Source organism: Apostichopus japonicus, chromosome 4 (assembly GCF_037975245.1).
Source record: "Apostichopus japonicus isolate 1M-3 chromosome 4, ASM3797524v1, whole genome shotgun sequence".
In the NCBI taxonomy this organism is placed as follows: domain Eukaryota; kingdom Metazoa; phylum Echinodermata; class Holothuroidea; order Aspidochirotida; family Stichopodidae; genus Apostichopus; species Apostichopus japonicus.
This window is the reverse complement of record NC_092564.1, coordinates 26736068-26760465: the sequence shown is the minus strand read 5'-3', so window position 1 is coordinate 26760465 and position 24398 is coordinate 26736068. Positions and strand designations below refer to the sequence as shown.

Below are 24398 nucleotides of genomic sequence, written 5' to 3'. Positions count from 1 at the left end.
AAAAAATAAGGGTCCGCGAAAGCCGAAGAGGTTCATGAAAAATGGAATGAGAGATATAGTCGAAGGAAGAAGTGTGTATGCCTCTAGAAATCTAGGCTAGCCATCAATACGTCGAACCCTGATGATCACACCGTATCGTCAGTAGTCGATAAATGTTGAATCGTGCGTTCCCCGATGAAAACAAGTACTATAGTTTCTCATTGGTATATACATTCGGTGAGGTATGGATAACATGCCACCCGAGTGTTGTGTACAACTTAACTGCACACTATACATCCTAATATGCAGAGCAATAACTATGATGCGTTGCTCACTGTTGACACAGCGAAGCGCTGTAGTTATAAGGCTTTGGTGGAGGAAAAGTTATAACTGCATTCCAGACCCAGAAAAATGCATTTCTACACATAAATTCTTGAACCTTAATTTTCCTGCAAAAGTCCAAAATAATGCACCATTTCGCATCTAACCCTCAAATATTGAAAAAAAACACCCCCTCCCCTTATGCCCCTCCCCCAGGCCGGCGGTCACTGTCCGGGGGTCCTCAAAACATTTCAGTTTATCTCAAGGGGTCCCTGGATAGAAAAAGGTTGAGAACCTACTGTAGGTCCTAAAGGATGTCTTCTAGGTAATAATCCAATGTAATCCGGGCAGTTTTCGAAAGATTTGAATCCACTACGAAAACGCATGAGTAAACACTTTGGATGGTAGAATGAGAAGGAAGGGCATTGAACGGAAGGAGCCGGTCACTGAGGGTGCACAGTGTTAAAAGATTACCAGGGCATACTAGACATGGTAGAATGAGGTGCTAATGTTGTGGGGAGACAGGTAAGCGAGTCACTCGTAAATATATAAACTAGTAAGTTTTATCATTACCTTGTCAGCTCTGTTTACTGTCAACTTGTAGTCTCCACAAATTCGAATAGACCTGTTGGGTTTCATCACTGGAAGGATAGGCGCAGCCCACTCGGAGTATCGAATCGGTTCGATAATTCCCTGATCCTGTAACCTTTGCAGCTCCGCTTCAACTTTTTCTCTCATCGCGTATGGAACTGTACTCGCCTTGCAATATTTGGGGGCTACTGATTCATCAACGTGGATAGTAGCCTTTGACCCCATTAGTGTTCCAAGACCCTCCTTGAAAACCGCGGTATGCGCGTCAAGTGCCTGGGTCAAAGAGGTTGGTATCACCGAAAAAGAGTTGACGTTGAAAATCCTTTCCCAGTCCAGTTTCAATTCCACGAGCCAGTTGCGTCCAATTAAAGAGGGACCCTCACCACTGACTACATACAATGGGAGTTTTGAACTTAGTCCCATGTAATCAATATCTGCCGTGAACATTCCCAGTATGCTCAATTTTTCGCCAGTGTAGTTACGCAGGTTAATATCTGACTGGTTCAGTTTAATTTTCCCTACTGAATCATACTGCTTCTCCGAAATGATACTGAATGAAGCACCGGTGTTGACTTCAAAGGTAACATCATGTCCGTTGATTGTAACGTTCTCCTTAATGGCTTCTTTAACATCCTCTTTGGCCCGATTAACAAATAGCGAGTACATATCATTCTCACTTTGTAATGATTTCTGAATATCACTTGGAGCCACGTTCATTAAGCTGGCATTATGTTTGCCTTTGTTGTGCTGTTCAGTGTTCTTTGAACGGCAAACTTTAGCGATGTGGCCAGTTTTAGTGCATGCATTGCATACTTTCTCTTTAAAGTAGCAATCGTTTGGGGTGTGGTTCTTTTTCCCGCACCTGTAACACGGTTTTGTGTTGTTAGTAGCCTTAGTGTCATTGCTAGGCCTAAATCTTCCATACCTGTTTTTGTTGTTCAAGGCGTTCAGTTGTCCAGCTTGCGAAGCAGAACCCATTCTTTGCAAATCTGCAATATTTTGAGATGCTGTTTCCATGGCGATTGTCACATTTAAAGCTTTCTCAAACGTTAAATCGGCTTCTGAAAGGAGGCGCTTCTGGATGTTGTTGGTGTTTATGCCACAAACGATCGCGAAGCATATCATCCAGCACTGTTTCAAAATTACATGTATCAGCAAGAGATCTCAATTCCGAAACAAATGTAGCAACTGATTCACTTGGCAACCGGAAACGACTGTTGAACTTGCAACATTGGACAATTACAGAGGGCTTTGGGTGGTAATGGTTTGCCAATAAATGTACCAAGTTCTTGTACGACAGTTCTCCTGGTTTCTTAGGGGCGCATAGATTTCTGAGTACTTTGTAAGCGTCGGATCCTATAGAACTCAACAATATGCTTTTCTTCTGACTTTCGTCCTTGATCGCATTTGCATCGAAAAAATGTCCCATTAGTTCCGCATATTGTGTCTACTCTTCCTCCCCTCTTTTACACTCATACAACTGTCCAAAAACAGCGGCCATGTTAGAGAAAAATATGTCAATTTTGATGGAAGATTTTATCCGATCCTCGTCGCCAATGACGTATCCGCTGGTTTAACTCTTTAAATTAACCAAACGAACATGCAAAACAAAACACATGAGAACGGGCTTATATATATACGTCTTTATTCTAAACGAATAAATGCCGAACTGAATCTGAGTTGATACATGTTGGTGTATATACAATATGATAAATGATATGTAGGTCATAAGGTCAGCGGACAGACCAACGGGTGGTTTGAAGAACCCTGGGAAGACTACATCAGAAACACAAACTTTATCAATATACTACACAAACATTTTGCTCTGTTACAATAGCATTAACAATAAAGTAACAATGGCATTAACTGTATATTTTGTTTTGATTTGCAGAGTTGCAGTAGACTATATGTTTAGCAGTGCGTACTGTGTTAATTCTGGTCACATGTTAGGAATGTCCACCATGAAGAAAAGACACCTAGAATTACTCGGATACCAATACATACAGGTAAGGACAGGTCTAAGAAATAATTACCTGGATGAAAGGAAGGGGGTGGGGGGAGGGGGTTGGTGGGGATGGGTCTGGAGGGGGAAGGGTCAGCCCTCAAGTTTTAGTTTTGTATTGTAACCAGTGTTTCCTCTAAGAAATTTCCCATTGAGTCAAAATGGCTAATATCTGAAAATTTGACTCACCACCATCCTGGGGGAGGGGTCTAAGGGGAGAGGTAAAATTCCGGGCACATTATTTTATTGAACCAAAACACAATCGGTCAATGTTTTTGTGACTTTTCACGATGTTACATTTTGCCGACAGTATTAGTACCAGGGGTGTAGCCAGGATTCTCAAAGTTGTTGGCACGACTATCTGAGCGGAGCGCCACCATCGGTTGGCGCGGAGCGTACAAGAAAATTTTGGTTTTACAAACCCCCCAGATGGCTGGAAATGGCCCTTCCCAAGTGTTCATTCTGGTTCCCTGGCCTCTTGGTAACTTGAGACAAAAAAACCCAAAAAAAACAAACAAGTTAAAATAGTACGTAGTTCAATACTACATAATGTATTTAAAATCAGCAAGGTGCATGTACTGAGTAAGCCAATAACAACAGGCAGCAAAGTGCTGTAGCTCTATAAAGTCTGTTAATCAACAATAGGCTTATTTGACTCTGGAAAGTTTTTCAACTGAAATATTATCTGCGTAAACAGGTTCTTAACTAGATGTTAAAAAACTGACAAGATCGGATCCTAGTCTTTTTCGGCGGGTAGAGTGTTGATTGAAAAGGCACGCAATAGAAATGACAGCCTAGATGACAGAAGAATAGGTCACCTAATTTAGCCATATTCTTGCTACGTTCATTTCAATAGTTTTTCCTGTCTAGACTCTAAGACTAGTCCAGCAAGCTTATGGATTTGAATTATGGGTGCTTTAAAAAAAAAGATAACTTGGCCAAAAAAAAAGTAGGCCCAGGCCTACAGTGCTACATACTGGCTCAGCCCCTGTGTACTAATTATTGGTCAATCCAATGTCTGAATTTAAATTGAAGCATGGAACCCTGAGATTTATTTAAACGATGATTGATAAATAATAATAAATTAGTTCGTTGCATATGATGCTTTATTTTTACAAGCTAAAGTTGGTCAAATAGTGCACCACTTGCAGTGCAGGGTAGGAATTAAGATTTGGCTTTGGGGGGCTATTTTGGAAAATGAAAGTTAAAAACGCCCCTTAATGTATTTAGTTCAGTATGCTGTTTACGGAAAAGGTTGTAAGCATTCATCAGGATCAAGTAAGCACAATTACCCTCTTCCTGGTTAGCTGCGACCGTATTGCAAATTCATTGAAAGTTTAATTGCCCAAATTTGCGATCGTTTAACAAATAACGTCAATCCACCGAATATATGACGAAAAAACCAATAACCCATCAACTGAAATAGAAAACACAGGTTTACTTCCACAGAAGGTGCCCTTTCCTTTAATCATGTATTTATTCGTGTGTGGAAAAAATTCCTCACCACCAAATACGAAACCATTATACCGCTGAAAAGTAATCGAAGTTAAAACCTTCAATCAATCGCCACAGCAACGGTGTACTTAAATACAACATTCCCTCTTTAAGACATAGCACATACCTTTCAAACAACTGCCGATTTCCAGCAAATTTAAAGTTGTAAACAAATCTACGCATTTTTTTTTTTTTTGGCAAACCGATGGTTAGGCTACATTTCTATTGACCTAGTGTGGTTGTTAGGCTAACATGTGGCCGAAGGTTGCAGTATTTCATGGATATTTTATTTCTAGCTATCTGCATCACTATTTCAGCGAATAAAAAGATGCTTATGCTAGATTTTCCCGTTGACTACGTGTGGTGTTCGGCTACCATGCGCGCGACGATAGCAGCAAGGAAAGTATGTAAACAAAACTATGCAAAGTATTGTTATGATAAGTTTTTTTTGCAAACCGATGGTTAGGCTACATTTCCCATTGACTTAGTGTGGTTGTTAGGCTAACATGTGGTCGAAGGTTGTGGTATTTCATGGATATTTTATTTCTAGCTAACTGCGTCACTATTTCAGCGAATAAAAAGATGCTTATGCTAGATTTCCCGTTGACTACGTATGGTGTTCGGCTACCATGGGCGCGACGATACCAGCAAGGAAAGTATGTAAACAAAGCTACGCATTTTTGTTTTGTTTTTGCAAACCGATGGTTAGGCTACATTTCCATTGACCTAGTGTGGTTGTTAGGCTAACATGTGGCCGAAGGTTGTGGTATTTCATGGATATTTTATTTCTAGCTAACTGCATCACTATTTCAGCGAATAAAAAGATGCTTATGCTAGATTTTCCCGTTGACTACGTATGGTGTTCGGCTACCATGCGCGCGACGATAGCAGCAAGGAAAGTATGTAAACAAAGCTACGCAAAGTATTTTTATTATAAGTTTTTTTTGCAAACCGATGGTTAGGCTACATTTCCCATTGACTTAGTGTGCTTGTTAGGCTAACATGTGGTCGAAGATTGCAGTTTTTCTTGGATATTTTTATTTTTTATTTGCGACACAACTTGAGCGAATAAACAGATGGCTAGGTTAGAGTTACATGTTGACTTAGTGTGAAGTTCGGCTACCATGTGATCGGAGATTTGTGGGGATTATAGGTTATTGTCGATGGTACTGAAATTGCTTAGTGCAGGCCGTAATTTGCCAGTAAATGTGCGGGAAGTTCCCGGTGATTGTGCGCGACCCTCCCGCACTGTTTCAAATTTGATGCGGGATTGTGAGAACTGTTTGTGCGATTCGTGCTGCTACTGCAACCCTAGCTAAAGCAAATGCATGTCACAATTAAATTTACACAGACACCTGATATTACAAGGGCGATTTTCTTAATATCTTTTGCACCCTCGCAATTGTGCTTTCGGAGGGCTTTTTTAGCACTTGCTAGGGCCCCCACTTATTTCTGACCCTGTTGCAATTTAATGTAAGGTAGGCTATACAGATATAATATTTAGTACACTGGTAGTGCCAACCATCGTAGTGTAGGCAATGCATCAGTGCATGTGCACGTTACGTTATATGATTTAGCTTTACAACAATCGAGCTAAACCTGCGTGACTGTATAGAAAAACATAGCTACGGTAAATTTAACAATCGCTAATTTAACATTTTTGACGCTAAATTGGAAACAATTTACAGTAATAATTTCTTCACTTCAAGTTGAAGTTCTGAACATGATGCCTTTTGAAACGTTTTTTTTTTCTCTATTCACACTGTATAAAATTCAGGAGAAAAGGAAACCCTCTTTTTTTTTTCTCTCTCTCTGAACGTCAGTGCGTCAAATCGGCAAGCCATTGCGTCAAACTTGCGTCATAGCGGCTTAGCGGAAACACTGATTGTAACCCACCTTCCTTGTTGTTTCTCTTGGCGCATGTATGTAGTAATAAACTGACATCCTGTACTCATAGTAGCAAACTAACATTTTTTCTATGACCTTACAGTGCTTGTGGGGGATTGGGGGGGGGGGGACAGGGGTAGAGGTAAATTTGGAACCATCATGGAGGAATTCATGCTTAGATAGACTATCACTGTATAGTGACATATGTCACAGTGAGGAAACATGGTCCCAAGTCGGGTTGGGCGATATTTGCTTTTCACCGTGATGATAAATAGTTCAAAAATTATCGCGATATTTCGATAATTATGATCATTTTTCCTCTGACAGAATTAGCGTAAATGTCGAGCTTCGAGTGGACAGAGAAAGAGAGATATATGGAGGGGACATTCAAAGAGTATATCTGAGTTTCTTATGAACTTTTCCCTCGAAAATAAATAATAAAAAAACCATGGAATTTTTTTGGGGGGAAATTTATTGTATCATTTGCGTCAACAAATTTGTAATATTGACATTCCCGACTCTGGAACAAAAGCAACTTTCTTAAATACAGGTACTGAAAGGTAGAGTGTTCGCAGCCGCTTTACATAACAGAGCTTCTATGGGTTAGAATAAACTGTGATGAAGGAAAGTGTCGGTAAACTCAGTAACGCACCAAGCCCAATTACTGACTTTCCAAAATATTCAACCACCGAGTTAGCATATACTTAAGCCGATTAGAATAAGAGTAATAAAAAAAACAGCCCTACTAAGAGCACAAACGATCGATGCAATCAGTGCAGAATTTTTAGCAAGGAAACTATATTAATTACGACAATGTGCCCCAGTCTGTTACTATTTATACAAGTTCTTCCCGTTAGGCATTTAATTGAATGTAGGTAACAATTCATGAGAACTAGGTATGCCTTGGCCGATCCTACCTCTCAGCCTACATCGAAAGTTACGCCGTATACACCTCGCAAGAAAACCATGATAACCTTAAATGAAAAAATAATATATTGCACTTGAAGATCTGACTTCCCCCAAAATGCAATGATGAGGTTTAGACCCAGTACTTCTTAATACATTGAGATTCCAATTACTAGTCAAAAATGTTTTCTGAAGAAAAAACCTTGCAATATTTTTCACAAATATTGATGCTTAGATAATTGCTTCCTCACCATCAACGAGCTGTCCCGAAATTCGCTTACGTAAAACTTCTATTTATAACACGTAGAAAAAACCTGAGTTTTTTACACACTTAATTCCCACTGACATTGGTCACAGAACATAAGTAGGTCATCGACATTCGAACTTGCCCAAGTTCATTGCACCATGGGAATGACACAACACATTTACCATGATGGTACATCTTCCCACCATCTGCACGCCGAGTGAAAATTTTGGTGTAATATGCAAATTATGAATGGTACTGTGCTGCGGGGTTAAAACTTAACCTATTGCGACAGATACAAATTTTGGGAAACTGTTGTAGAAGTAACTTTTGTATCAACTGTAAAGTACTGTAAGGTACTATAATTTATAAAAGACGGTAATCCTCAGTTGGTAGGTGAAAAGGGGTGTTTCGGTGAACTCGATCTCTTTGTAAAAGTACTTGGATACTTAAAATGACCATGTACATTTTCTATTTCACAGTTTCTATTTCTCTTTAGTAAGCCCTACTTAGCATTTTTGTCCTTTGTGGATCTTTATTGGAATAAATACAAAATGTATTATGTGATGCCTGTAAAGTTAACGGTAAGCATTTCTTAAATTGTTGACTGAGCTTCAAAATCCATTTACAAAAAAAGTATGTTTTCATGAAGGTTTTATCAAATCGACACATAGCTAGGGTAGGAAAATATTAACGTAACCACATTAACAAAAGTTGTTCTATTATCCAAATAAAATACATGTTTCTCGTACTGAGATCTGAAAAAAAAAACGGGCGGCCATTTTTCTTCTTTTCATGCGCTAATACTAGTTTGGAGTATGTGGCAACCTTTACAAAATAAATTTTAAGGATAATTTAGATTTCTTGTAATCCGAATAGAGACTCGGGAATCAGGAAAAGGAGGCCCCTTGCGCGGACGAGAAACATGTTTTGTATTTAACCGGCCCTGCTTCAAAGTTGTTGCGTGGAAAAAAAAATTCTTTTCATTCTGTTGGAACCAACGGTAAAATTGTATAAAAAAAAATTGACACAAGAAACGCTTAGTAATACTTTATTATTTCTTCAAAATGTTGCCAACTATTCATAGTAAACTTATTCTCGGTGGAACATAACCTCTGCAACTGAAAAAAAAAGTCGGGAAAGAAACACTGAATAGAAACCCAATTAACGAAAAACAGTTAAGTTCTATGCCGGCAGACACTTTACCTGCGTCCTCTTCGCTGCTAGGTGAATATCACGTCTTAAACTACGATTTAAGAAACGGCTGTTTCAAACATCTCACTAATTCTTTCGGCAACTTTAATCCCTATTAATTTAGCACAATAGCATTTCCTGCGTATAAACTCGTACAGGGACTATATGAGGTGTCTACGCGGCAATTTATTTGTCGACAAGTTTATATGCGATTGTTCTTGTTTATACGTCTTTATACGATTCTGTGGGCGTACACATGTCCAGTTATACGTGAGCAGTACTGTAGCGAACATGTTGTAAAGGACGGGTTTGTTCCGAAGTTCAAAGTCAGTAAATGAAGTTGATCAACTTTATTTCTTTTCAACTTTCTTAACCATGGAATGCTAGAATAACATTTACACATAAAACGGATAAATGATAATCGCATTTTTTTTCCACATTATTTTAAATTTCTTTCACAAGAAATTATCGTCATTTGTTCAATCCTCAAAAAATATCATCTTGAAAAAAAATTATCGCGATAATAATAATTTTCGATATACAGTATCGCAGAACCCTAGTCCCAAGTGGAGATGTCACGCTGTACCAAATTCACAATTTGTTACCTTAATTGGGATAAATAGTCGAAAGGAAATTAAAACTCTCCACTGGGTAACAACCACATATGAAGTGTAGGCTACAAGCCATTCAATTTTACCTACGGGCAAAATGTGGCTGCTTGACATCTTACAAAAAAACCCAGAAAACTACCCTTACCAGGCTGATGATCATCATCAATTTTGAAATGGTTATTGAACAGATTGATACTTTTGATTCCTTGCCGAAAGCTCAAGGAATCTATGCGACGGTGATTGTATGTGTGCATGGGTGTGTGTGCGTATGTGATGCCCTTGGCTCGTAAACGCGATAACTCAACAATGGCAAGTTGGATTGAAGTCATACTTGGTACATAGATGCGCCATACTGAGTAGTAGAACGCTATTGATGCTGGTGCTCATCTCATGAATAATAATGAGGTCACAGGGTGAAAATCGCCAAACGCTGATAACTCTGCAACCGAAAGTCAGAATTTATGCACAATTGGTAGTAATGTGTTGGTAGATAGCGGGTACATTTTAATATACGTTCAAGATGATATTATGCTTATTTATTAGGGGGCGGGGCTTAAGTTGATTTTCACTTAAATAGCTTGTAAACACGGTAACTGAACAACAACAATTTGGATTGAAGTCATACTTGGTACATATATGCGCCATAGTGAGTAGATGAACCCTATTGATTTTGGTGCTCATAATAATGAGGTCACAGGGTCAAACGTGAAAATCGCTAAATGCTAATAACTCCGCAACAGAAAGTCAGAATATATTCATAATTGGTAGTAATGTGTTGGTAGATAGTGGGTACATGGTAACATATGTTCAAGTTGATATTATGAATATTTATTAGGGGGCGGGCTTAAGTTGATTTTCACTAAAATAGCTCGTAAACACGGTAACTGAACAACAGCAAGTTGGATTGAAGTCATACTTGATACATATATGCGCCATACTGAGTAGAAGAACCCTATTGATTTTGGTGCTCATCTCATGAATAATAATGAGGTCATGGGGTCACACGTGAAGAACTCCAAATGCATATAACTCTGCAACCTTAAGTCAGAATTTATTCATACTTGGTATTAATGTGTTGGTAGATAGCGGGTGCATGGTGATATATGTTCAAGTTGATATTCTACATATTTATCAGGGGGTGGGGCTTAAGTTGATTTTCACTAAAATAGCTTGTAAACACGGTAACTGAACAACGACAAGTTGGATTGAAGTCATACTTGGAACATTATACGCCATATTGAGTAGAAGAGCCCTGTTGATTTTGGTGCTAACATCAAGAATATTAATGACGTCACAGGTTCAAATGTAAACATTTTCAGAATTGAATCATACTTTGTGATATTATGCACATTTATTAGGGGGCAGGGCTTGAGTTGATTTTTGCTAAAAATAGCTTGTAAACATGGTAAGTTAACATATTTAGTATGTAGGTCCACGGTCAGTGAATGAACATTTCTGATCAATTTAATCATCTCAATTGGCAAGGAATCACAATAAGCTCACTGGCTTTCTGGTTGTATTCTTCCATCAGATTCCTTACTTTGAGTGGAAGTCCCTAGCTCTGACGGACAGACTAGAAAAGGAGGAGTACCTTCGGATGAAGATCTTCTCGTCGTCCAGCCAGAGGGGGTTATTGGATGTCGCCTCGGCACCTTCGGGTATCCACAGGGATGACGGGAGCTCCATCTTCGCTCCCTTTCTCCACGGGAAGAGGAGACTCGCAGAGGACAACATAGCCGAGAGGATTCTCCGGTCCTACGACAGACTTGCCAAAAACTCCACTGTTGTCTGAGATGAAAGTTGTCTATTCTCAACTCATAGAATTGTTTTTGTGTTATCAGAAACTGATATAAAAAGTGGATTTGTTATTCTCTATGGACTTGAAGAGTATCACTAGTGTATTGTTTCAAATGTATGGAATCATATATATATATATATATATATACATATATATATATATATATATCACACATCACACAGGTGCAATTACATGTCAGTATGCTAATCATGCAAGGTCAGTAAAACTTCAACCCAGAATAACAAAATATGCAAATCCTAGGAATGTCTGCTATACATGGACGCTCATAATTAACACAAACTAAGAAACATTCCGAACCAGGAAGGGGGTGAAAACTGGGTGGGGGGTGTAAGATTAACCTACTTCAATTATAAACTATTCTATACTTGATCATGTTCTAACAACAGTTGATTGTTATATTATAACATCATTGTCTTTAGATATACAATGCACTTCCATCATGGTCACTCAGCAGGCTACTACACACTTTAGCCCAAAATAGATTGTTGGGTTATTCCCATTTATTTCATGACATATGCTTTGAAACCTGTACAAAGGTGGTCACTTTTTGAAACAGGACTTCTCTGAACTGAAACCTAGGCCCATGGTACCTAAGATCGGGCCACATTTGCTATGCATCCTAACTGTAAAGATAAATTGTCTGATTCTAACCCTAATTAAGTCTAAAGGAAACCTTGCACAGAAACAATATGAAACATGGCAATATGTACTAACTGGAGTGAACCTGGTGGCAGGGGATGCAACCATATTTTTCTGGTTATAAGTTTATTCCAGTTATCATATTTATGCCATACCTTTGAGACAATTTTGGACACACATCACATGAGAGAACTCAAATATTAAAGAACTAGGTAACTTTGATTTACCGTAACTATGGCAACTCCAATCAGATGCTTCAGTTGGTTTACTATTGGAAGAGGGTAGATGATCATTATAGTCTACAAAAAGAGAGGTTATATTAAGCTAAATTTAAGGATTTCAATTTTTTTAGTTCAAGAATGCAGAAATAAAGAAAAGCACAGAAACCATGTGATTCCTTACTTATTGACTTGTTGGTTTCGATGAATATCAGAAAGGTTTATCTTTATATTCTTTAATTGCGCCCTCAATTGCCATGACCTGAAAACTTTCAGCACTCGAGAAGTCGTGTAAGCTTTTATAATGTAATTTCGGTGACTAAACGTTCTTTGGTTGAAGCCTGCATTGCGAATGTTATATAATGGTGAGTTTCAAACATAAAGTGACACTGTAGGTAAAGGTGAATCATGTTATTTTATGAGTAATTGGAAAGTTTATTAAATATATGTGTTATCGATCATTTGGTAGTTAGGCCTTATTAGGCCTTGTTATCATACTGTTGTTTACACGTGCACGTTATTTGTGAGCGTTGGAAATCATTTCATTTATACTGGTTATTAACTGTTATTTCAACTGTTTATTATAAGATGATGCTTGGATGGCTTTGCGATGACATTCAGAGAAAATTGTTGACTCATCTAAGCTACTTTAGAGAGCATGAAGCCATGATTAGGGGTTCATACAGTAGTAATTCTTTGCGGCGTACAACATATAAATGCCCACAACATGACATGTTGCTAAGGGACGTCACTTCGTCATTGCTACACTTAACTAATGAATATTCATGAGCCTCATAGTATTGGCTTTATTACACACTGTTTATTATTTGTAACTTGTTTAAATGGTATATTTACTCGATTCGTGGCGGAATTCACGCTGTTCATCACGATTTAAGTGTTGAACGTGTTGCTATGCAGTAAATTTTGCATTCAGATATTAAGATATTATTAAAGAACGTTAATTTGTTTGTTTTTAACAGGAAACCTTCAAGCAGTGAAACATCTTAACTTATTTAGCAGAGAAACTGAGAAAGGCAACCAAGGTTAGTAATGTAGCCAATTTGTGCCTATCTGTGTTTAGAATATTTATAGTACTGGTTTAAGTGACGTAAATAACTTTTATGATCAAGATGTTGTTTTAACCTTATTTTTGTAAATCCATACCTTAATTCTGTCCACGATAAGATAGTAGTGATAACACATTTTATGTTATATGCTCGTGTAGTCTACAACCTCAAGGAGCAATTATTAGTTCTCGCTGACGTCATCGGTTTTATTGTATTGCTTCAATAGTGTGTAATATGCACTATGTGCCGGGTTTTATGTGCTTTGTTTTTTCTTCTCTTTCTATTTTTAGTTTTCACGTTGATGTTTAATAAACTGGAATATCATCAGTAAAGTAATCCTATGTCACCATTTCTGAGTCAGTAACTGCTACACTATTGTTTTCTGTGGAGGTCAAAGGTTATTTAGGGTCACTAGGGGTCAAATTGTGAAAACCTTGTAAACACGATATCTCAAGAAGGGAAGGTCGGACCAATTCATATGTAGTATGTAGACGTGTACCACATTGAATACAGGAAGCCTAATGTTTTAGGTGTAGGTCAAAGGTCATTTGGGGACAACAGGTCAGTTCATGACAACCTTGTTAACATGATATTGCAAGAAAAGACAGATCTCATATTTGGTTTGTATTTTAAATTTAAGGAGCCTATTATTGCTTTTGGTGGAGGTCAAAGGTCATTTGAAGTCAGCAAATGCCAAACATTTACTTCACTCCCCTCTTACCTGTCGCTCCACACTAACACATCATCCTAAACATAATATCGCAAGGGAAGCTTGGACAGATCGCATATTTGGTATGTAATTGTACCACATTGAGTACAAGAATGTCAATGGTCATTTGAGTTCACCAGGGGTCAGATTGTGAAACCATGTTTTACACAATATTTCAACAAGGACTAATGTCGTATTTAGTATGTTGATGTATCAATCACATTAAGTACAAGAAGCTTGAGGTCAATGGTCATTTCAGGACAGCCTCTGTCATTGTGAATTTATTGTTTATCACATCGCACTGCTTTTCACTGTATTACTAATATCGAGTATGTGTAAACCATCACTATACATTAAGTCAGATTCATGCAGAAAATAGGTGAATGTTACATCATCGAAACCACTATGCATTTTTGCATTCTGTTTTTTTTTTTATTATTCTGTTAATGTAATTCACTCTCTCTTTGGAATTATTATAGTGAACATGTTTTTTGTTTTTTTAGGATTCAACAATACTTTCATCAGCCTTCCCATCCATTACTCAGGTGGCATATATTTTGAGTTTGGGTGTGGTCTCTACTTTCAGATGACTGGGAATTGCTGAGTTGATGATTGTGAAAGACAAAATATGCAAATACACTTACTGAAACTATCACCAATTTGTAACTTATTTGTGTAAACTTCATTAGAATGTTTGATTCATACATATATATATACTGTATATATATATATATATATATATACTGTATATATATATATAAATATATATATATATATTTATATATATATATATATATATATATGTATATATATATATATATATATATATTTATATATATATATATATATATATATATATATATATATATATATATATATATATATATATATATATATTTATTATATATACACACTATGAGTGAAGTGTGAACTTTGATCTCAAGAGATGATCAGTGTTCTGTCTTGCAGTACAGGTTTGTTACTATTAGCATGTGCAATTAGCAGCAGCTTTATATTAACTATGCTAGTAAAGTGCTGACAAGAACACCAGTCTCGCAGGTTTTTATCAAAGAGGTCTAAACACATGTTCACCAGCCATAAAAGTCATACAAAATACATATTGACTTTTTCCAAGTCATAAATGGTAAGTTACGACAGCACATTGCCTAGGTTACAAGATACTTTGTGGAAAAGTACTTCCGTTTGAGCTGGGAAAACGTTGCTTTGCTAACTGAACAAAAGGTCCCCCAAGCTCGGTATAGTACTGACTTCTTGTTTGTGTAGGTATCCATGGCATTTAAATCATTCCGTTTAGAGGAAAACCAAAGTTTGCCTTTTTCTCGTTCCAGCCACCGCACTCCTGACCAACCTGCTGAACTATTTGAATACTTACGATTAACTCAACGTCAAGGCCGTCTATCTACACGTGTTGGCATCAAACACCAAAGAAAAGAGGGATTAACTTTATTTTATACGTCAATGGAGGCCAGCCACTTTGGACCTTGCTATATCCTTTCCAATGTATACGTCTTACTTTTTAACAATGGTGGGGTGTAATGCTGGTACTCATGCCAATGGGGTTAACACAGGATGGTCACAAGACCTTGGGAATAGTACTGAATGGATAAACAAAATATATTTGGATTTCACGTTATAGCACCTTTTGTTAAGAAATGGTAGAAACATGGAAATCAAATATGTTTTGAGCATGTCATAGATATTAATATTTAGAGTAACCAACATAGATGAAAATTGTTAAACTCTATGGGAATCCAGTGGTCAAAGTCTACAGAGTTTGATTTTTTTGTGGGACGGGACAGCAAGAATGACACATGGTTGAATCACTTGTTCATTTATTTATTTATTTTATTTTATTTTACAAAATTTCCATAGCGCCTTATCCAATCAGAAATTGCTCAAAGGCGCTTTACAGTAAAATACATACAAACATGATATACAAATATATAAATCGTTAATGTAAGGTATAAAAAGGGTAGAAAATTTGTTATATACAATCTGACAATAAATTGTATAAAAAAAACTGCAAATGTGAAATCGAAAATTAAACATACAAATTCTTAAAATTTAAAATATATATATGTGTAAAGTTTAAAATTTTAAAAGAGCTATAAAGGCAAAATGGAAAATGCGTTGTAATAATGTGACAATATAAATAGTATAGAAAGCACGGTTAATGGAATGCAGATCTAAATAGAAAGGTTTTGACTAGTTCATGGTAAGACTCACATGTGTTTTATGGTATGCCGGACAAATTTTTATGGTCATTCGAGACGGCCAAATTTTTGTCGGGATTACCAAAATCAGCATTGGAGGCCGTCTGGTGGAATACCAGTTGTCTACGTTTAACTCAGATTACATTGTAGCTAAATACTCCCAAATAGGTGAAGTTGGTGTCACCCTCCTGATGTCGCTATCACCCGCCATTAAATTGGAGATACTAAAATAAAACAAAATAAGTGCCAGGCCTATTATCCTTCTGAAGGGGAGTTTTACTAGCAAAGAGCTTGTGTTGTTCTATTCACCTATTCCTACACCCTCTATCCCTGCAGTGTTCATATTGATCATTCTTCATTATCTTGTTACATTTGTCTGAACATACAAAATTTTTGTTTCAGTATCTTGTGAATTCTGCATCACATTGGTCTCTCTCCCTTTCCTCAAAATATGTCAGTTGTTTGTTGTACCTTTATGAAGTAGGATTAGCATGAAGAATGTGGTACTAACTTAGTGGCTTATAATGTGTTTGGTCAGTGCCATTCTTGTCCTCTGCTCTTAATTTTCTTCGTTCGGGCAGTTGTTCAGCCGGCGTCCAGTAGTCAGACCGCTTTCTAAGGCCTTGGTGGTATGTATTATGTTAGGTATCAATTGATATTTCAAAACAAAAAATAGTATATAAAAAAAATCATCCAAAAACTGCTGTAAAAAATGGACATTTTAAACGTCTAACATAGTGCCTGAGATTCACAGGTGGAAGATAAAAGTTACAAGGAAAAGCAAATAAAGGTGGATGCTGCTGGATGGGTTGCATTATAGTCTAGACAAGCCTCTCATTCTTCTCCTCTGTTGACGTCATATATGTCACCTACGAACGTCGAATATGTAAAATATCTTTCATCATTTTTTTAATTCAATGCTAGACAATTTTTTGTTTATCCCGACTATTCAATCTTCCTTGACTCCCGAGCACAGATCATATGAAGTTGGTCGGTGCTTACATTTCATGTATGTAACCCTCCAGCCTACCATCCGCTATGGCCAACAGGACCTGTAATTTCATCGCCAGCCGACGTAGCTGGTTTCCAAGCCTACCAAGCTTTCCCAGCATGCCGAGCATGCCCAGTGTCAACTTACTGAGCATGAATATGAACATTCTGCACCGTTTCAGAGGTCAGCAAGGTCAAGGGTCTCCACACGACCCCGAGGTCAGTCTTTCACCCGATGAAGTGGCAGCCCTGGCGAGCGAAGACCCTGACGAGTTGGGACCGGGGAGAAACCGCAGTTGGTTGCCGAGCGTCAAGTATTACAACTTGCTCCAGAGGTTCGGCGGCCAATGTTACGACAGCGGAGAACCGCCTGAATTTGAGGATATCGAGTCGGGCCCACCGAGACTATGAAATTACATTCAAAAGGATTTGAGTTTTCAGGGAATGTTCTTAAAGTACAAATATAAAAGAGGTTTCAGTTGTTTAACAGTAGACTATATCACTTTGCGAAAAAAAACCTTGCTTTTGCTGGAACGTACTAGACAGACTCGGAAATGGTCTCAAGAATCCAGTACTTAATTGTGATACAGGTTTTACACCTTTATTTTGGTGACTGGAGACAAAATCATAAAGAAAGATTTTCTGTTGACATTGGCATGATTATAGTAGTTTTATGTACAAAACTTGAATTTTACTGGTGATGTTACCTCCCGTCCCCTCCCCCGCTCAAACCCCTATTCCAGGACCCTCCCTTGTTCATCATCATTATTTATGTGCTGCAAAATATGAGCTGTTGAATCCGTGACAGGTCTATGGAATTTTAGTTTTTAATTATTTTATGTTTGGAACCCGCATTCCAAAGCTATCCACAAAGCTTGATGATTCATTGTTAAGAGATCAGGGCAAAGATTATATAAATGGCTATGTGTTTTAGGTACATGGTTTAACAGATTGGGTGTGGTATGAAAGTCAATGCGGCGTTGGATAACTTCTTATAGTTTGATCAAATTATTTAAAAAGACATTCAAAAGTTAAGTTTTATATTTCGTATGGGATGTAAAGAAAAGTGACAAACCCTAACTTTATTTTTTTCTTGGCTGCAAACAGATTGCAAAAACAAGCACAAACAACGTCCTCATTCATCTTAAATTCCAGGAACATGTTATTGAAGAGATTAATTTGGACTGTAAAGATAAACAAATGTTGCATCTTTGGCTGCAATTTTTTTTCAATTTTTCATCACTTTAGGAGGAAGGAGAACGTATATTATGGTATTGAATTAGATAGGCCTAACATATCAGTCAAGATCGATGTAGAAGATTTGGCCCAAATATGTTTTCCTGTTTTAAAATGAAATGTTAGTTACGTAACATCTCTCAAATACCGTCTTGTCAGTCCCAGCTTCCGTTTGATTTAGAAATGTGTGTGTGATGTGTGCAAATATTTGCAAACACATACTTACATATACTTTCAGTATAGTGAACGAGCATAACTTAAATTATACGCTTGTACGTAGTCTTGGGTATCACAGACGATTGGAGTCAAAGTTAACCAGTATTGAATTTTTTTTATATTAAAAGACAGTATTATTCACAAATGTTCAACTCAAAAGTTAAAAAAAACAATACCTCCATGAAAGTGTCATCAATATTTGCCCTAAATGTTAACTTGCTAGTTCTTCAAAGTTCTTCAAAACTTGTCTGTCTGTCTGGAGGTTTGGGGCCACTATAGGTGATTTACAGACATGGAAGAATGCTTTAATGAAAAAATTGCTGTGGTCTACTTAAAGGAAGTGATATGAAGAAAAAGTATAGTTAATTTGAAGTTCATAAGTGACCATTCTTTGGTAGAAAATGCAAAATTTGTATTGATATTTATAGTACTGCTGATTACCTCTGGTGAATCGTTCTGAATCTATTTAGAAATAATTTAAGCTGCAGTCTAAAAGAGATCCTGAAGGCCTGACAAGGCAGTTTGTAAGGCTTTTTGTAATATTCATCGGTTATCGGTAGGTGGACAGGACTGGTATTTGTTAGAATGTTTAATTGCGAGAGATCGTGGAAATATTTTCACATGTTTCAAACTTCAGCTTGTGCGTCCAAACAGTTTGTATGTTGTGCTACTCACTCTGACTTGGGGGGGGGGTTCTTTTTTTGGTATTTTGGGGGTTTAGTATCTCAAAACCTGGAATTAAATGGTATTTTAGGGCAGCTTGAAAGTTAGGACAAATTTGAATTGTTCTTCTTGGCAAATTATTCCAAGATGTCACTGTCTATAATGACATGTAGTCAAGCTATCACATATATCGTCAAGCTATGGTTTAGCTATCAGCTATGTTACTCCAGCAATGTAGTCAAATGTTAGCTTTAAAATGCATATTTAGTCCAGCTATGTGGTCAAGTCAAATGCTTACCTATAAGTGGAACATTTATTCCTCCAAACTGAACAATATGCAAAGACAAATATAATAACAATTTTCTGTATTCACAGGAAACTTGCTGGCCTTGATTTTGGGAACCAACGTTGAACCTCTCTACTATTACTACTCTTTTGACACTAAGAATCATTTACATTGTAACAGAGCATTTGGGGTGAAAAGGGTGTGTGGGGGGGGGGGGGGTTGGGGAGGGAGAATAAGCCATTTCATTTCACAAGGCATTTCTATGCAGTTATTAATATGACTTGTAAATAATTTGAATGATTTTTCACATTTTAAGGTTGCTCAAGATATTTCCAGATATTCATCATTTTTTGTACAAGTACCACATTAAGTACAAGGAGCCTATTGTTTTTGGTGGAGGTCAAAGGTCATTTGGGGTCACCAGTTGTCAAATTGTGAAAACCTTGTAAACACGATATCTCAAGAAGGAAAGGTCAGACCAATTTCATGTTTATGTGTAGAAGAACCACATCGATTTCAAGAAACCTATTGTGTTTGGTGGGTGACAAAGGCCATTTGGGGTCACCAGGGGTCAAATTGTGAAAATCTTGTAATCACGATATCTCAATACTGGAAGCTTGGGTCAACCTCTTATTTAGTGTGTAGAAGAACCACATTTAGTGTGTTAAGAAGCCGTTTGTTTTTTGTGGAGGTCAGAGGTCAAATCGTGAAACCCTTGTAAACATGTACACCCTCACTATACATTACATCAGATTCATGAAGAAAACGGCTCATGTTACATCATCAAACCACAATGCATTTTTGCATTCTAGTTTTGATGGTCATCATGTACGTTGGTTCTTTGTGATGACAGAGGAATACACAAAAGTGATGGACTTGATTTGGGTGTAAATCAGGCATGTGGTGTGCCGAGGCACAACCAAATTTTGCCCCCTCTTTGATTCCTTGCCCGAAGACTCAAGGAATCTAGGTGATGGTGATTGCGTGTGTGTATGTGACGCCCTTGGCTCACGGTAAACAGGATAACTCAACAATGGCAAGTTGAATTGAAGTCATACTTGGTGCATAGATGCGCCATGGTGAGTAGAAGAACACTATTGATTTTGGTGCTCATCTCATGAATAATAATGAGGTCACGTGGTCAAACGTGAAAATCTCCAAATGCTTATAACTCCGCGACCGAAAGTCAGAATATATTCATACTTGGTATTAATGTGTTGGTAGGTTTTTGTTTCTAATATTTAAGGTTCATAATGGGAGGAAAGGGATAAAAGAACAGCAAAAGAAACTGCCTACACTGGGGTTTGAACCCTAGACAAGGAGTGTGTCTTGCTCTTCAGGCACGAAGCACTAACCACTGCATCTGTAGAGAAATATGGCTTGTTTCTAATATTTAAAGGTTCATAATGGAAAAAGGAAACAGCCTTCACTGGGGTTTGAACCCTAGACATTGAGTTTGTCTCGCTCTTCAGTGCGAACAAAACAATCGTTAACAACTCACACTGTGTGTTGCCGATTGAGCTAGCTTCACGTCCTGCGGTGTTTCCACTTTCAGTTGAATTACCTGAAGTTTTGGGCATTTTCGGGAAATATTTTGAGAAGATAAAACTTTGGAAGGAAAGTATTTAGATGTTTCAAATTATATGTCTCTGATGTAACAACGTAAGATGTAAGAATAAACTGGGCCTTACAACCTGCTACACTATAGTACACTTTTCATCGTACTGTGAGACGTAATAGCTTTCTAAGATGAATATACGAGCATGCAGGAGCAGCATTCATATAAGTCGATGTAACTTAAGATATCTATAGTTCTTCTTTTATTATATTTATCCACAGTTGTTGAATAAAGGGCGGAAATCGTATTTGCGGCAGTCTATAATTTTTTTTCTGGGAGAGGACTCCAGACCCATCGTATACAAGTCTACTTGGATTATTTGTACCCTGATTTTTTTTCTGCAGACGCCCGTGTATTTCACCAAACTAACTTTCTTAGCCATGAGATCTTAAACTTATACAACAAGCAGTTAAAACAACAGTATTGGGCAGTACGTTATCACCCTCCGTTCCATTTTTGAAGAACAAATTACGATTAAAACATTGAGCGCTTCTATTGCTTAGCATACAGCTTCCGAGGAACAGAACAATACCGGAAAACATGAATAACAAAAAGGTTTGATTTGACTGCTTCGAAATCACGTATCACTGGCAAAATGCGTCTTACGCCCTCTAGCGGCCTCTATTCATAGGAACAATAGAAATCCGGAAAACTTTTGGACGAACAAAGGTTTTTCAAACCTTTGTTCGTCCAAAAAGTTTTTCGGTTGTCTATTGTTCCTCTGAAGTTAAAAACTGACCAAAAAAGAGGCCGCAAGAGGGCGCTCGACGCATCTTGCAGTGTTACAAATCAAACATCACGTGATCACGGTTTGAATCAGGTGATCATCACGTGATCATCACGTGATCATCACGTGATCAAACATTTTGACTGCTTTGAAATCACGTGATCACGCTTTGAAATCAGGTGATCGTCACGTGATCAAACATTTGACTGCTTCAGCAGTGATTGTCACCTGATTTTAAAGCGTGATCACGTGATTTCAAAGCAGTCAAAATGTTTGATCACGTGATGATCACGTGATGATCACCTGATTCAAACCGTGATCACGTGATGCTTGATTTGTAACACTGCAAGCAGAGCCGTATATAGAGAGAGTTTGGCCAACCATGTAACCGATTTGGATTGGTCGAGAGGGAAAACGCCCACACAGGGTGGTAAAATAGGTCCACTTGAAAACTTTATAGCAGGCGACACGCATACTCACAGTGTATAGACTATCGTTTGTGTAAACGAAAAAAGTACGAAATTATGAAAGAAATGGTGCTGGGGATGCTGCAATCGGTGAGAACATGGATATTGTTGTTTGATTTTCCGACTGACCATAAAAGAAGAGGAATTTTTTGGAAGTAGAAAGAACAAGATGGAGATCTAATGAAAAAAAGTCTGTGTAGCCTAGGCCCATACTACTAGCCATAGGCCCTAGTGTAATACGAGTAATGTACAAGCAATGCGAGAATTTTACGTTCAGACATGTTTCTGTAATGGCTATTCTCTCTCGTTTTACGATCCACAAATTCGATTTCATTATGCCAGCTCTCCTAATCATAGGCATGGCAGTTTCAGTCGCACATATAGTTATCCTAATTCCTAGTTATTGTATGCCTAGGCTATGCCTAGCCTAAAAAAGTATCACTTTTAGTTTAATGTAAAAGGGTGGGCTAGCCTCTAGGCATCACGTAAAGCCCTAATCCTTAGTTAAGCCTGAAGCATAAGTTAAGCCTGGGCTTAGTTAGACCTGGACCATTCTTGCTATTACTACAACTGTTATAGCACATTACATAATATGGCACAGTATAAGGCCCAATTAAACTAGGCCTAAGGAAAACAAAGTAGCCTAGGCCTAAACTAGTTAGGCTAGGTCTATACTCATTGGCAACCTGTGGGTTGTGTACACATACAGGCCTAATTATATAGACCCTTTTAGTATGCCATAAACAAGTGCCCAAATGGTTAAATGATCTTGGTTTGTGTTTATTGTCAGCATTGGCCTAGCTTTTTAGGCTAACATAAATTCAGCCTAATTTTTTCTTCTTCAAAAGTATAGCCTAGGCCTTGGTTTAATTTGGATGCAGTCAACTATCATTTATCAAAGTTGCATCAGTACCTCCTTATTCCCTTAATTGACACCCACATTGACGATTGAAGTTAAAAAAAAATCTTTTTAAATTATCTTTAGACAGTAAATTTTAACTCCCTGAATTTCAGGACTTGTTTACAAATCAAAGGTGACATGTGCTCTGAAGAAAAACTCCTTACATAAAAAGCCACAGTTAGCAGACTGTGATAAAGACTAACCTGGTGAGTGACTACTAGACTGAAATCCAGTTCCTGCAACCACAGCAATAAAGTCTTTGTTTTAATCAATGCACTTGTGTGTTTGAAACTTTCAAATGGACACTCAATGGCAGTTGGTTAAGATATAAGGTTTTACCTTCATCATGGAGAGTTGAAGGGAATCTGCCTCATCATCTGAATAATGGACTCAAGGATAGCAACAAATCATGATGGGATAATGATTTTGAGCAAGTAAATATCTGGCAATTTGAAAGTTTGTATTATTTTTTTACATATTATTTAAGCTGTTTAGCTCAAACACAAGCAAATGATCAAGTGACAACAACCGATGCAGTATATTTAAAGGTATTGAAGACTCGCCCTAAACTGCATGCCGCGCTCTGAAAAAGTTTACTTTCCATGGCTTGCAAGTGAAGTTTTTTTGTGTCGCTACAAAATGCAGACAGTAATGAAACCTGATACCTTGTTATCTTTTATCTAGACCTGAGATGTCCACGCTGCTATGTGCACTGTGTTGTGGGTATTGACCGTGATGTTTGTATTGACTGTACACTAATGTCTATTAACAGATGGTAGCAAGCTGTGTGTGTATTTTCTGGGATCAATGGTGGTGTCTAACACTTCTGTTACACCGCATTCGAAACTAGGTCAGATAACCGGCATGAGACGTTTCTTTGTGCGGGAGTCTTCACACTCTTTAAGGAGAAGTATTTATATCCCATTAATAGAGAAAGAATTATGTTTCAATTGGTAGCATGCAACTTAAAATTTTGCAAACATTAGATACAATCAAACAATAACAAGGTTCATTTACAAGGTAATCTACTGCCCTTTATTTCACATTAGTCTGTCACATCAGAAGGTCAAAGCTTTCAATAATTATACAAACAAATTCCCTTGATGGGTGCTTCGTTAGATTCCTGCAATTTTCAAGTTTATCAATGTAATAAGTTCTGAATGTGGCAATGTGGAGAAGCTTTGGGATAATCTGTGGATAAGACTGCCAGACTATCAACAAGATTCCACATCCATGCAACTCCAACTGCTTCCTTCACCTCCTTGCAGATGTACCACATGTCCAAAAAAAAGTCAGCATTGGTTAATGTAATTAAAATCTGGCTTCCTCCTGAGCTGGCAAATACACATGAATTGTCAAGTACAGAGGTCAGTGTGAAA

The 24398-nt window shown here is 37.6% G+C and overlaps 1 protein-coding gene across 1 annotated transcript in view; it reads left to right on the top strand.

The window, feature by feature from the left end:
* LOC139966986 (FAST kinase domain-containing protein 1, mitochondrial-like) overlaps window positions 1-21171 on the top strand; it is a 36640-nt gene extending 15469 nt beyond the window's left edge. The window contains exons 6-8 of the mRNA XM_071970532.1: window positions 2783-2897; window positions 10761-12948; window positions 15031-21171. Of these exons, the coding sequence (XP_071826633.1) occupies window positions 2783-2897; window positions 10761-11021 (376 nt within the window). The 3' untranslated portion in view covers window positions 11022-12948; window positions 15031-21171. The remainder of the gene's footprint in view (window positions 1-2782; window positions 2898-10760; window positions 12949-15030) is intronic.
* Window positions 21172-24398: the final 3227 nt, after the last annotated feature.